At 44.5% G+C, this 12,536-nt stretch overlaps 1 protein-coding gene across 4 annotated transcripts in view; it reads left to right on the top strand.

Moving 5' to 3' along the window:
• The window catches only part of arhgef25a (Rho guanine nucleotide exchange factor (GEF) 25a), a 128,441-nt gene that overhangs the window by 83,241 nt on the left and 32,664 nt on the right, over window positions 1–12,536 (top strand). For 3 of the 4 annotated variants that reach the window (XM_036946875.1, XM_036946874.1, XM_036946877.1), the window contains 4 exons: window positions 290–400; window positions 9,802–9,917; window positions 10,143–10,209; window positions 12,399–12,502. In XM_036946875.1, coding sequence (XP_036802770.1) covers window positions 290–400; window positions 9,802–9,917; window positions 10,143–10,209; window positions 12,399–12,502 — 398 coding nt within the window. The remainder of the gene's footprint in view (window positions 1–289; window positions 401–9,801; window positions 9,918–10,142; window positions 10,210–12,398; window positions 12,503–12,536) is intronic. The other variant, XM_036946876.1, reaches the window with a different exon arrangement.

Here is a 12,536-nt window from a genome sequence, read left to right as displayed (position 1 = left end):
TATTGACAGTACAATGCCTCGCCTAGGAAGACTATGAATGACTGCTGCGTTGTAAACACACGGTGGACGGTGGGATAGCTATGGCAGGGGTGATGCTGCTCGTTACGCATCAACAGCACCCTGCCCTTTCACCTCTGGGGACGTTTCTGACCCAGTCACAGCGTAAACACTGACTCACGTCGATGTGTTGAGTGATTTTGCTGTGTTATGTTGAGTAACGATGTTCCTTCTGTCTAGCTGCGTGTGTATGTGTGTGCTCATGAGGTGTGCGTGTGTGTGTGTGTTGTAGGAGTGCAGGTATAATTTGGCCAGTCCTGAGGATCTCTCCCCGGCAACCCTAAACTCTCCCAGCTACCTGTCTGACTCGCTACAAGGCTGTACTTCACTGGCCTACACACATGTGAGTCAACACGCGTGCACGCGCACACACACACACGCACGCACGCACGCACACACATGCACGCACACACACACACTCTAAGTTCACACCTACAGCCCCGTGTAACAGAAGTGGTGTGGGGAATCATGTTTGCTTGTTGACAATCTTTGCCTGAGACCTGACAACTTGTCTTAGCCCACCCGAGCAAATGCCTTAGGTCTAGGAGGCTTAACAAGGTAGCTACGGTCATGCAATCTATCTAATCAACAGGGTCAGAGAGCACATACTCAGTCAACGTATCCAACCTGAGAAAACACAATAAATTGTACTGAACTGATGAAGAAATGAATTGGTCATCCATCGATGGTATTGGCTGTTGCTGCTCAGTGTGTAGGGTTAGGGGAGATAGTCATGATTTTCTCTGGGGAAAACCCAGACAGGGAGGCGATAGCCCCCGAGACAGACCTGGATATGAAAGGAAGTCCCCCCCCCCCCCCCCCCCAAACGGGCCCATACAGGTCTCTGGTCGAAAGTAGTGCACTAATATGTAGGGAACAGGGTGCCATTCAGGACGCACACCCTTGTTAGGGTTCCGTGTGGTGGACGCTTCGCATTCAGCTGCAAAGAACATGCCTCCAGATGAAGAGGAAACGGCACGGAGGAGAAAAAGGACGGAAGATGCCGTGTTCCCGGGAACGGCAGAGTCTAGACGATGGCTGTGCTCTTTCATTTACACATCAAACACTGGGAATGATGTGTGAACGGCAACAGCAAATGGGATAGATGGTATTTGAACCGAGACGGTTGGTAAGGGGGCCAAGTTAAAGATAGTGGATACTGTGTCAGGTAGACGTAAGAGAGACATGACTAACTGGAATCTTACCGGTTTTGACAAAGCTTTTAAAACTCAGTGAACAAGGGAGCTACAGTGGCAAGAAAAAGTATGTGAACCCGTTGGAATTACCTCGATTTCTGAGTAAATTGTTCATCAAATTTGATCTGACCTTCATCTAAGTCACAACAATAGACCAACACAGTGTACTTAAACTAATAACACACAAATGATTGTATTTTTCTTGTCTTTATTGAATACATCATTTAAACATTCACATTGTAGGTTGGAAAAAATATGTGAAGCCCTAGGCTGATGACTTCTCCAAAAGCTAATTGGAGTCAGGAGTCAACTAACCTGAAGTCCAATCATTGAAATGAGATTGGAGATGTTGGTTAGAGTTGCCCTGCCCTATATTAAACACTCACAAAATGTGAGTTTGCTATTCACAAGAAGCATTGCCTGATGTGAATCATGCCTCGAACAAAAGAGATCTCAGAAGACCTAAGATTAAGAACTGTTGCCTTGCATAAAGCTGGAAAGGGTTACAAAAGTATCTCTAAAAGACAAATTGTCTATAAATGGAGAAATTTCAGCACTGTTGTTACTCTCCCTAAGAGTGGCCGTCCTGCAAAGATGACTGAAGGAGCACAGCGCAGAATGCTCAATGAGGTTAAGAAGAATCCTAGAGTGTCAGCTAAAGACTTACAGAAATCTCTGGAACATGCTCACATCTCTGTTGACGAGTCTACGATACGTAAAACGCTAAACAAGAATGGTGTTCATGGGAGGACACCACGGAAGAAGCCACAGCTGTCCCAAAAAAACATTGCTGCACATCTGAAGTTTGCAAAAGAGCACCTGGATGTTCCACAGCGCTTCTGGCAAAATATTCTGTGGACAAATGAAGCTACAGTTGTGTTGTTTGTAATGAAGACACAACACTATGTGTGGAGATAAAAAGACAGAACAGCAACATCAAAACCTCATCCCAACTGTAAAGTATGGTGGAGGGAGCATCATGGTTTGGGTCTGCTTTGCTGCCTCAGGGCCTGGACAGCTTGCTATCATCGATGGAAAAATGAATTACCAAGTTTATCAATACTTTTTGCAGGAGAATGTAAGGCTCCTGAGTGGCGCAGCAGACTAAGGCACTGCATCTCAGTGCTAGAGACATCACTGCAGTCCCTGGTTTGAATCCAGGCTGTATCACATCCGGCCATGATTGGAAGTCCCATAGGGCGGCCCATAATTGGCCCAGCTTTGTCTGGGTTTGGCCGGGGTAGGCCGTCATTGTAAATCAGATAATTGTTCTTGACTGACTTGCCTAGTTAAATAAAGGTTCAATAAAACATGTAAAAAATAAACATCTGTCCACCAATTGAAGGACAACAGAAGTTGGGTGATGCAACAGGACAATGACCCAAAACACAGAAGTAAATCAACAAGCTTCTACAGAAGAAAATATGCCTTCTGGAGTGGCCCAGTCCTGACCTCAACCCAATTGAGATGCTGTGGCATGACCTCAAGAGAGTGGTTCACACCAGACATCACAAGAATATTGCTGAAATGAAACAGTTTTGTAAATGGTCAAAATTCCTCCTGACCGTTGTGCAGGTCTGATCCGCAACTACAGAAAACATTTGGCTGAGGTTGTTGCTTCCAAAGGAGGGTCAACCTGCTATTAAATCCAAGGTTTCACACACATTTTCCAACCTGCACTGTGAATATTTACACAGTATGTTCAATAAAGACATGAAAACGTAGAATTGTTTGTGTGTTATTAGTTTAAGCAGACTGTGTTTGTCTATTGTTGTGACTAAGATGAAGATCAGATCCAATTGTACGACCAATTTAAGCAGAAATCCAGGTAATTCCAAAGGGTTCACATACTTTTTCTTGCCACTGTATATCTGAACTTGTCCAATAAGAACACAGATCTTCGTATTCCGTTGCAAAACGTTTTGTTACAGTGTGCCCTACTAAACATAACGCAGGTGCACCAGACCACCCCATCAGCCTGCTAAGTGTGTTATTCCCCTCCAGTTCTGGCTGTGGGAATAAGAACTCAGTCATAATAACAGTCAGTCATAAGGCTCTGGTGTCAGGATTACACACAGACAGAGACAGGGGAGAGAAGGAAAGGAGATCACTGGTTCCGTCTGTCCTGTCAGGGACAAGGTGGAGAGAGAGGGACAGGGAGAAAGAGAGACATGGGAGTGAGCGAAGGATAGGGAGAGAGTGAGACAGAAGGGGGGGGGGGACAGGAGAGAGTGTGAGAGAGAATAAGAAAAATAGAGAGAAAGGAAGACGCGGATTAATGTATGTAGGTCAGTCATCTCGGGGTCACGGCTTCTGTCATTCTGCATTCTCTCTCTCTCTCTCTCTCTCTCTCTCTGTTTTTGTCTTCTGACCACCCACAGGAGATAAAAGATTAGACTTTCATTCTGCCAACATCTTATTCTCATTCACTCTTACACACATTCTAGTAACTTCCCTTTCTCTTTATCTCAGATACAGTACATTCTGCTTAGTGCTTACCCTATTTCCTGCTCTCCCTCTCCCTCTTCATTCAGGATACTGCTAATCTGACCTAACATTCCGACAGAGGCCCGGTTTGATCAATTGTTTATTATTTGATGGTCAACGGAAAATTCCTAGACTGACTTCAGTCAAACAGTCAAAAAATGTTGTACTGTTAACCAAGGAACGGTAGTGAAATGACTATAATGTACCAAGAGTTATAGCTCCGCTTGCTCTAGTCATCAAATGGTATTTCCTTCCTCTCTTCAGGAGAGATCAACTTTTGTCTGGACTGTACTGTCTGGATGCACTTTGAGAGATTTCGAGTTTCTCCTTCAAGTAGGAAAAGGCAGAAGAAGAAAAAAGAGTTTGGATAGTTCTTAGAATAGAATTTTAGCACCGTGCACGCCCACAAGCATAAACAACTGGCACGCCCGCACCGCACGCTAACGCGCACACACTACCTCCACCTCACGAAGGCATGGTCTCCCTGTAGGAACCACATCCGCCGTGATATCGGCTTCCGTTGAACTTTTGGAAAGCAAAAATAGAGGAGTAAAAATAGAGGATGCGAGAAAGAGAGAGTTCTTTCCTGTGGGCTTCCGCCAGAGCAGAGGACATCTGGTAAGGATCAGGATCGGCCAGTCAGGGAGCGTCCTGTCAGCCAGGGTAGAGCTAGGGCTGGAGGATTCCTAACAGGGCAGGAAAGCTAGGACACACACACGGGCGGCCAGGCCGACACACACACACACCCACTGTGTACACTACATCTTAAGTAAAAGGTCACATTTCCAGAAGTTGATGGGAAATAAAAGGCCACAGGTGAATATATACTGTCGCTATGCCGAGGAGTCTGGCCGGGAGTAAACATTTGAACAAATAGCGGCTGAACAGGCTGAACCAGGCCAGAGGGCAGGGGCGGTGGTGAACTAGAGAAAGTAGCCTCCATCCATCAGGGAGACCGGCAGAGGAGTCAGAGGGATTCGTTTTTTATTAAGTATTTATTAAGGATCCCCATTACTCTTCCCAGTGTCCAGCAACATTAAGGCAGTTATATACCATTTCAAATATTACATGACATTACATTTCATAACACTTTTCACAACACATTAACTGTGTGCCCTCAGGCCACTACTCTACTACCACATAAACTGCATGTTCAAAAGTATGTGGACACCTGCTCATCGAACGTCTCATTCCAAAATCATGGGCATTATAAAACCCCTTTGTTGCTATAACAGCTTCCACTAGATGTCTTTCCACTAGATGTTGGAACATTGCTGTGGGGACTGGCTCACAGTCAGTGTTCCAATTCAGCCCAAAGGTGTTCGATGGGGTTGACGTCAGGGCTCTATGCAGGCGAGTCAAGTTCTACAAAACTGATCTCAACAAACCATTTCTGTATGGACCTCGCTTTGTGCACCGGGGCATTGTCGTGCTGAAACAGGAAAGGGCCTTCCCCAAACTGTTGCCACAAAGTTGTAGTGTTAAGATTTGCCTTCACTGGAACTGAGGGGCCTAAACCAAACCATGAAAAACAGCCCCAAACCATTATTCCTCCTCCACCAAACTTTACAGGTGCCACTATGCATTCAGGCAGGTAGCGCTCTCATGGCATCCGCCAAACACAGATTTGTCCGTTGGACTGCCAGATGATTAAGCGTGAAAAATCATTCCAGAGAACGTGTTTCCACTGCTCCAGAGTCAATGGCGGCAAGCTTTACACCACTCCAGCCGAAGTTTGGCCTTGCACATGGTGATCTTAGGCTTGTGTACGGCTGCTCGGCCATGGAAACCCATTTCATGAGGCTCCCGACAAACAATTATTGTGCTGGCATTGCTTCCAGAGACAGTTTGGAGCTCGGTAGTGAGTGTTGCAACCGAGGACAGACAATTTTAAGCGCTACGGCTACGCACAATCAGGCCTTTGTGGCAGAGGGTCCAGACGAAAGCCACTCCTCAGTAAAAGGCTCGACAGCCCGCTTGGAGTTTGCCAAAGGCACCTAAATACTCTCAGGCCATGAGAAACAAGATTCTCTGGTCGGATGAAACCAAGATTGAACTCTTTGGCCTTGATGCCAAGCATCACATCTGGAGGAAACCTGGAACCATCCCTACGGTGAAGCATGGTGGTGGCAGCATCATGCTGTGTTTTTTTTTCAGCGGCAGGGACTGGGAGACTAGGACCGAGGGAAAGATGAACGGAGCGAAGTACAGAGAGATCCTTGATGAAAACCTGCTCCAGAGCATTCAGGACCTCAGACTGGGGCAAAGGTTCACCTTCTAACAGGACAACGACCCTAAGCACACAGCCAAGACAATGCAGGAGTGGCTTCGGGAGTCTTTGAATGTCCTTTAGTGTCCCAGCCAGAGCCTGCTCTAACATTTCTGGAGAGACCTGAAAATAGCTGTGTAGCAACGCTCCCCATCCAACCTGACAGAGCTTGAGAGGATCTGCAGAGAAGAATGGAACAAACTCCCCAAATACAGGTGTACCAAGCGTGTAGCGTCATATCTGAGAAGACTATGCTGTAATCGGTGCCAAAGGTGCTTCAACAAAGTACCTGAGTAAAGGGTCTGAATAGAGTCTGTAGAGTGCATTTAGGATGCAGGTGTTTGATTAGTTGTGTACTGTGGGTCAAAGTCAAGGGAAGATGGGCACGGCCGGAACATGGAGGCCTAGAAGTGTGGACAAACCGAGGGTTTACTCAGTCACGAGCGAATGAGTAAGGCAGAATGAAAGCTGATGAATGCTGAACGACATTGCTCAACTAAGAAGGGAGACTTGCACAAGAAAAGGAGTGGTTTGCGGACCATTTAAACAGGGGAGTCCGTGTGTGTAAGTCTTCAGAAGGTTGACAAACACGCATTCGGTGCTATTGTAAGCAGAAGACCGTGGGCAATGAACAAAGAGGTGCTTATTTCTCACACAAGCATGACAGCGTATCTTACTGATCACACAAGCATTTCTGTAGAGTGTAGAGACACTGCTTCAATGTTCAAGAATCTCCAAGGGAATGTTTCTAAGTTCCGGGAAAGTAGCCTGTGAAAAGGCACTCATGTTTACCTCACCAACTCCATTGATTAGATCGCTGCGACATGTTTGTTTACTATGTCCCACTCTTCCTGAATTGATTGGGTGTGGATGTCATCAAGTGTATGATGACACAATGTTCAGTACTGTCTGGTCTAATTCACGCACTTAAAGAGAAGACGCCTGGTTATCCCTACTTCGTCTGATCTGGCGGACTCGGTAAACACAAATGCTTTGTTTGTAAATAATATCTGAGTGCTGGAGTGCGCCCCTAGATATCCTTGAATTTAAAAAAACAAGAAAATCGTGCCGTCTTGTTTGCTTGATAAAAGGGATTTGAAATGATTTACTCTTTTACTTTACATTTTAGAAATTACATTTACTTTTGATACTTAAATATATTTAAAACCACATACTTTAACACCTTTACTAAAGTAGGATTTTACTGGGTGACTTTCACTTTTACTTGAGTCAAGATATGTTTACTGTTACTCAAGTACGACAATTGGGTACTTTTCCCACCACTATCTCTGTGTTATCACTCTTTCTTTCATCCCTTTCATCCCACTCTTTCTTTCATATTCCCAGTTGCCTTGCCACGATTAAATGCAGTGGTAAGTGCTTTCAGTTTTGCCCAAATGCTGCCATCAATCCACAGTTTCTGGTTAGGGAAGGTTTTAATAGTCACAGTGGGTACAACATCTCCTATACACTTCCTTATAAACTCACTCACCGAGTCAGCGTATATACGTCAATGTTGTTCTCTGAGGCTACCCGGAACATATCCCGGTCCACGTGATCGAAGCAATCTTAAAGCGTGGAATCCAATTGGTCAGACCAGCGTTGGATAGACCTAAGTACGGGCGCTTCCTGTTTTAGTTTCTGCCTATAGGAGGGGAGCAACAAGATGGAGTCATGGTCAGATTTGCCATTAGGAGGGCAAGGGAGGGCTTGTGTGCATCGCGGAAGTTAGAGAAACAATGTTACTCGCTCGTGTACTGCAATTGATATGCTGATAGAATTTAGGTAGCCTTGTTCTCAAATTAGCTTTGTTAAAATCCCCAGCTACAATAAATGTAGCCTCAGGATATATGGTTTCCAGTTTGCATAAAGTCCAGTGAAGTTCCTTGATGGTCATCTTGGTATCACTTGCCAGGGGATATACACGGCTGTGACAATAAACAAGGAGAGTTCTCTTGGGAGATAATACAGTCGGCATTTGATTGTGAGGAATTCTAGGTCAGGTGAACAAAAGGACTTGAGTTCCTGTATGTTGTTACAATTACACCATGAGTCAATCATGAAACATACACCCCCGCCCTTCTTCTTACCGCAGAGATGTTTATTCCTGTCGGCGCGATGCACTGAAAATCCTGTTGGCTGTACCGACTCCGACAGCATGTCCCAAGCTAGCCATGTTTCCGTGAAACAGAGAGTGTTAAAATCCCGGACATCTCTTTGGAAAGCAACTCTTGCCCTGATTTCATCGACTTTGTTAACTAGGGACTGGACATTAGCGAGTAATATACTCCGAAGCGGGTGTTTGGTGTGCGGGCATCCGAAGACTCACTAGAAGACCGCTTCGACACCCTCTCCTCCGGCAGTGTTGTTTTGGGCCGGCCTCTGGAATCAGTTCAAATGCCCTGTGCAGACAAAGGATCCGCTTTGGGAAAGTCGTATACCTGGTCGTAATGCTGGTTGTGCTGGTAAGTTGAAGACTCTCTGATATCCAAAAGTTCTTTGCGGTTGTATGTAATGACACTTAAGATTTTCTGGGCTAACAATGTAAGAAATAATACATAAAAAAACAAAATACTGCACAGTTTCCTAAGGACAAGAAGCGAAGCTGCCATCTCTATCGGCGCGATGTTACTGATCTTGATGGCCCAAATTTGGGAGTCTGGCTCATGGACTACAAGTGGTGAAAGTAAGAACTACAATTGAAGACAAAAATGCAGTCAAAGAAGAGAAAATGATTCTGCCAACAATTTTATTGCGAGGACATAGGGACATACTAAGGTAAAAAAGGAACGTGAGCAAGTGTTTAAATGATCATTCAAATGAGTGCAGGATTTGAATAACTTGATAAAATGATGGAAGTGAACGCTGGAATTGAACAAATCATTTTGGAAATAGCAACCATTGGTATAGTACTAGAGTTAGAGGCTACAGAAGAGGATTTTGATTCCCATGTACTACAGGACTTTACTGTCAGTTTTGTGTTCCTACTATGTTTGGTTGAAGTTTGGCCGAACAGTTTAAATCAAGAAGAAAGCCCATTAAAACCACTGACAAATCATTTGTTGCCACGCTAGTGTCACACACAACCCATAAAGCATATTTAGAACTTTATCATTCAGAATGATAAAAAACATAAACATTTTGAAAATACAGTGATATGATATCTTGGCTATATCGCCCAGCCCTAATTGGGTGCTATGCTAACACCACAGAGATCCAATGAAATTATATGTAATTCTATGCACAAGACATTCTGTACACCACACTCCTTTACAGGCCCAATAATTCTCTACCGACCCTGTTCTTTCTTTCTCTCCCTCTGTCTTTCTCTTTCATGGTGACTTCACCACACCATACACTATTCTTGGTGACAATCAGATCCCCTTATCATTCTGTCACTGTCCCTAGTGTCTGGCTGCTCTCCCTCCCTGGTCACCTTGGCAACCGGCATCATTATCCTCTCTCCCTCACTCTCTCACCTTGCCTCTCTCTCTCTCTCTCTCTCCCTCTCTCTCTCTCTCTCTCTCCCTCTCTCTCTCTCTCCCCCGCTCTCACTTTGCCTCTCTCTCTCGTCACCCTCAATTTCCCCTCCCTCTCTCCCTCACTTTGCCTTTCTGTCTCTTTGCCTCACTTTCTCACCCCCCCCCCCCCCCCCCCCCCCCGTTTCATCGCCTCTCCATCCCTCAGTTTGATCTTTCCCTTGCCCCTTGTCCTCTCCCGCTATATTAAAAATGCCATAAATGCCAAAATGCCATATCATAACCATATGCCCTGTCCCCTCTGTTTCACCAGGAACCCACCAATGTCTATCCAGATGACAACGGCTCAGTGTTGACGGACGACACCTCCAGCCAATCATCAGCCGCAGCCGACAATGAGGAGAGGAGGAGTGCCTTAGAGAAGAGCATGCAAGTGGTTCCCCTTTAGTTACACAACACAACACTACACTTCGCTCTAAAACGGATGCAAAGTGTGATGTACAACACAGCATTGCCATAAGTACCAACACACCGCCAGCAGTTTACATGAGAATGTCACTGTGTCAAGACTGTTTGCAAATACTTTGTTTTGATGGGGATGACAGGGGGCACCAAAAGTCTGCAATATTTGTCATCCTCTGCCTCTCTGTCCAGGTACGTACTGAAGGAACTCATAGAGACAGAGAAACTGTATGTGGAAGACCTGAGGTACATAGTAGAGGTGAGAGTACAGTATTATATGCGTATTCAATGACAGCCATTAAAAACAGTGGCTTATGAAGTTTGAAAACCCACCCACCCAGGTATTATATCACCTGGCCTTGAAAACATTGTCATCACAATACCTTCAGTGTCTTTCAACACCGCTTGGTCTGGCTCCAAAAACGGCCATTTCTGTTATTGGGTTGATTTGATGAATGTACATACAGTACCAGTCAAAAGTTTGGACACACCTACTCATTCAAGGGTTTTTCTTTATTTGTACTATTTTCTACATTGTAGAATAATAGTGAAGACATCAAAACTATGAAATAACACATATGGAATCATGTAGTAACCCCTTTTTTTTTTAAGCAAATCAAAATATATTTCAGATTTTAGATTCTTCAAAGTAGCCAACCTTTGCCTTGATGACAGCTTTGCACACTCTTGGAAATCTTTCAACCAGCTTTACCTGGAATGCTTTTCCAACAGTCTTGAAGGACTTCCCACATATGCTGTGAACTTGTTGGCTGCTTTCCTTCACTCTGCCGTCCAACTCATCCCAAACCATCTCAGTTGGGTTGAGGTCGGGGGATTGTGGAGGCCAGGTCATCTGATGTAGGACACCATCACTCTCGTTCTTGGTCAAAAAGCCCTTACACAGCCTGGAAGGTTGTTGGGTCATTGTCCTGTTGAAAAACCAATGATAGTGAGACTACGTACAACCAGATGGAATGGGGTATCGCTGCAGAATTCTGTGGTTGCTATGCAGGTTAAGTGTGCCTTGAATTCTAAATAAATCACTGACAGTGTCACCAGCAAAGCACCCCCACACCATCACACCTCCTCCTCCATGCTTCAAGGTGGAACTACACATTCAGAGATCCTCTGTTCACCTTCTCTGTGTCTCACAAAGACTAGGCGGTTGGAACCAGAAGTCTCAAATTTGTACTCATCGGACCAAAGGACCGGCCCAAGCAAATCTCTTCTTCTTATTGGTGTCCTTCAGAAGGGGTTTATTTGCAGCAATTCGACCATAAATGCCTGATGTTGAGATGTGTCTGTTACTTGAACTCTGGGAAGCATTTCTTTGGGCTGCAATTTCTGAGGCTGGTAACTAATGAACTTATCCTCTACAGCAGAGGTAACTCTGGGTCTTCCTTTCTTGTGGCGGTCCTCATCAGAGCCAGTTTCATCATAGCGCTTGATGGTGTTTGAGACTGCACAATGAAGAAACTTTCAAAGTTCTTCAAACGTTCCGTGTTGACTGACCTTCATGTCTTAAAGTAATGATGGACTGTCGTTTCTCTTTGCTTATTGACGCTGTTCTTACCATAATATGGACTTAGTCTTTTACCAAATACGGCTATCTTCTGTATACAGTGCCTTGCGAAAGTATTCGGCCCCCTTGAACTTCGCGACCTTTTGCCACATTTCAGGCTTCAAAGGTGGCGCTACAAAGTATTAACTTAAGGGGGCTGAATAATTTTGCACGCCCAATTTTTCAGTTTTTGATTTGTTAAAAAAGTTTGAAATATCCAATAAATGTCGTTCCACTTCATGATTGTGTCCCACTTGTTGTTGATTCTTCACAAAAAAATACAGTTTTATATCTTTATGTTTGAAGCCTGAAATGTGGCAAAAAGTCGCAAACTTTCGCAAGGCACAGTACCAACCCTACCTTGTCACAACACAACTGATTGTCTCAAACGCATTGAGAAGGAAAGAAATTCCCCAAATGACCTTTTAACAAGGCACACTTGTTAATTGAAATGCATTCCAGGTGATTACCTCATGAAGCTGGTTGAGAGAATGCCAAGAGTGTGCAAAGCTGTTATTAAAGCAATGGGTGGCTACTTTGAAGAACCTAAAAATCTGTTTTGATTTGTTTAACACTTGTTTGATTTCTACATGATTCCACATGTGTTATTTCATAGTTTTGATGTCTTCACTACTATTCTGCAATGCATGAAATAGCAAAAATAGAGAAAACCCCTGGAATGAGTAGGTGTGTCCAAACATTTGAATGGCACTGTATATTACGGTAATACGTAGGCTTTAGCTCAGAGGGTTAACACTGTCTTGTTGTGCGTGGGAAACCAGGGTTTGAATCCCAGTCAGTCATATACAGTATATCTGATCTGAGGTTGTGTGTGTGTGTGTGTGTGTGTGTGTGTGTGTGTGTGTGTGTGTGTGTCACCACTACAGGGCTACATGGCCACTATGAATACCAAGGGCATACCTGAGGACATGAAGGGGAAAGACAAGATTATATTTGGAAACATTCACCAAATGTTCGACTGGCATAAAGAGTGAGTGTCGAAGATGTACTGTGCAGAGTGTGAT

This window comes from Oncorhynchus mykiss, chromosome 16, assembly GCF_013265735.2.
Source record: "Oncorhynchus mykiss isolate Arlee chromosome 16, USDA_OmykA_1.1, whole genome shotgun sequence".
NCBI classification, from domain to species: Eukaryota; Metazoa; Chordata; class Actinopteri; order Salmoniformes; family Salmonidae; genus Oncorhynchus; species Oncorhynchus mykiss.
The sequence above is the reverse complement of the archived record's forward strand: the minus strand, read 5'-3'. Positions and strand labels throughout refer to the sequence as shown.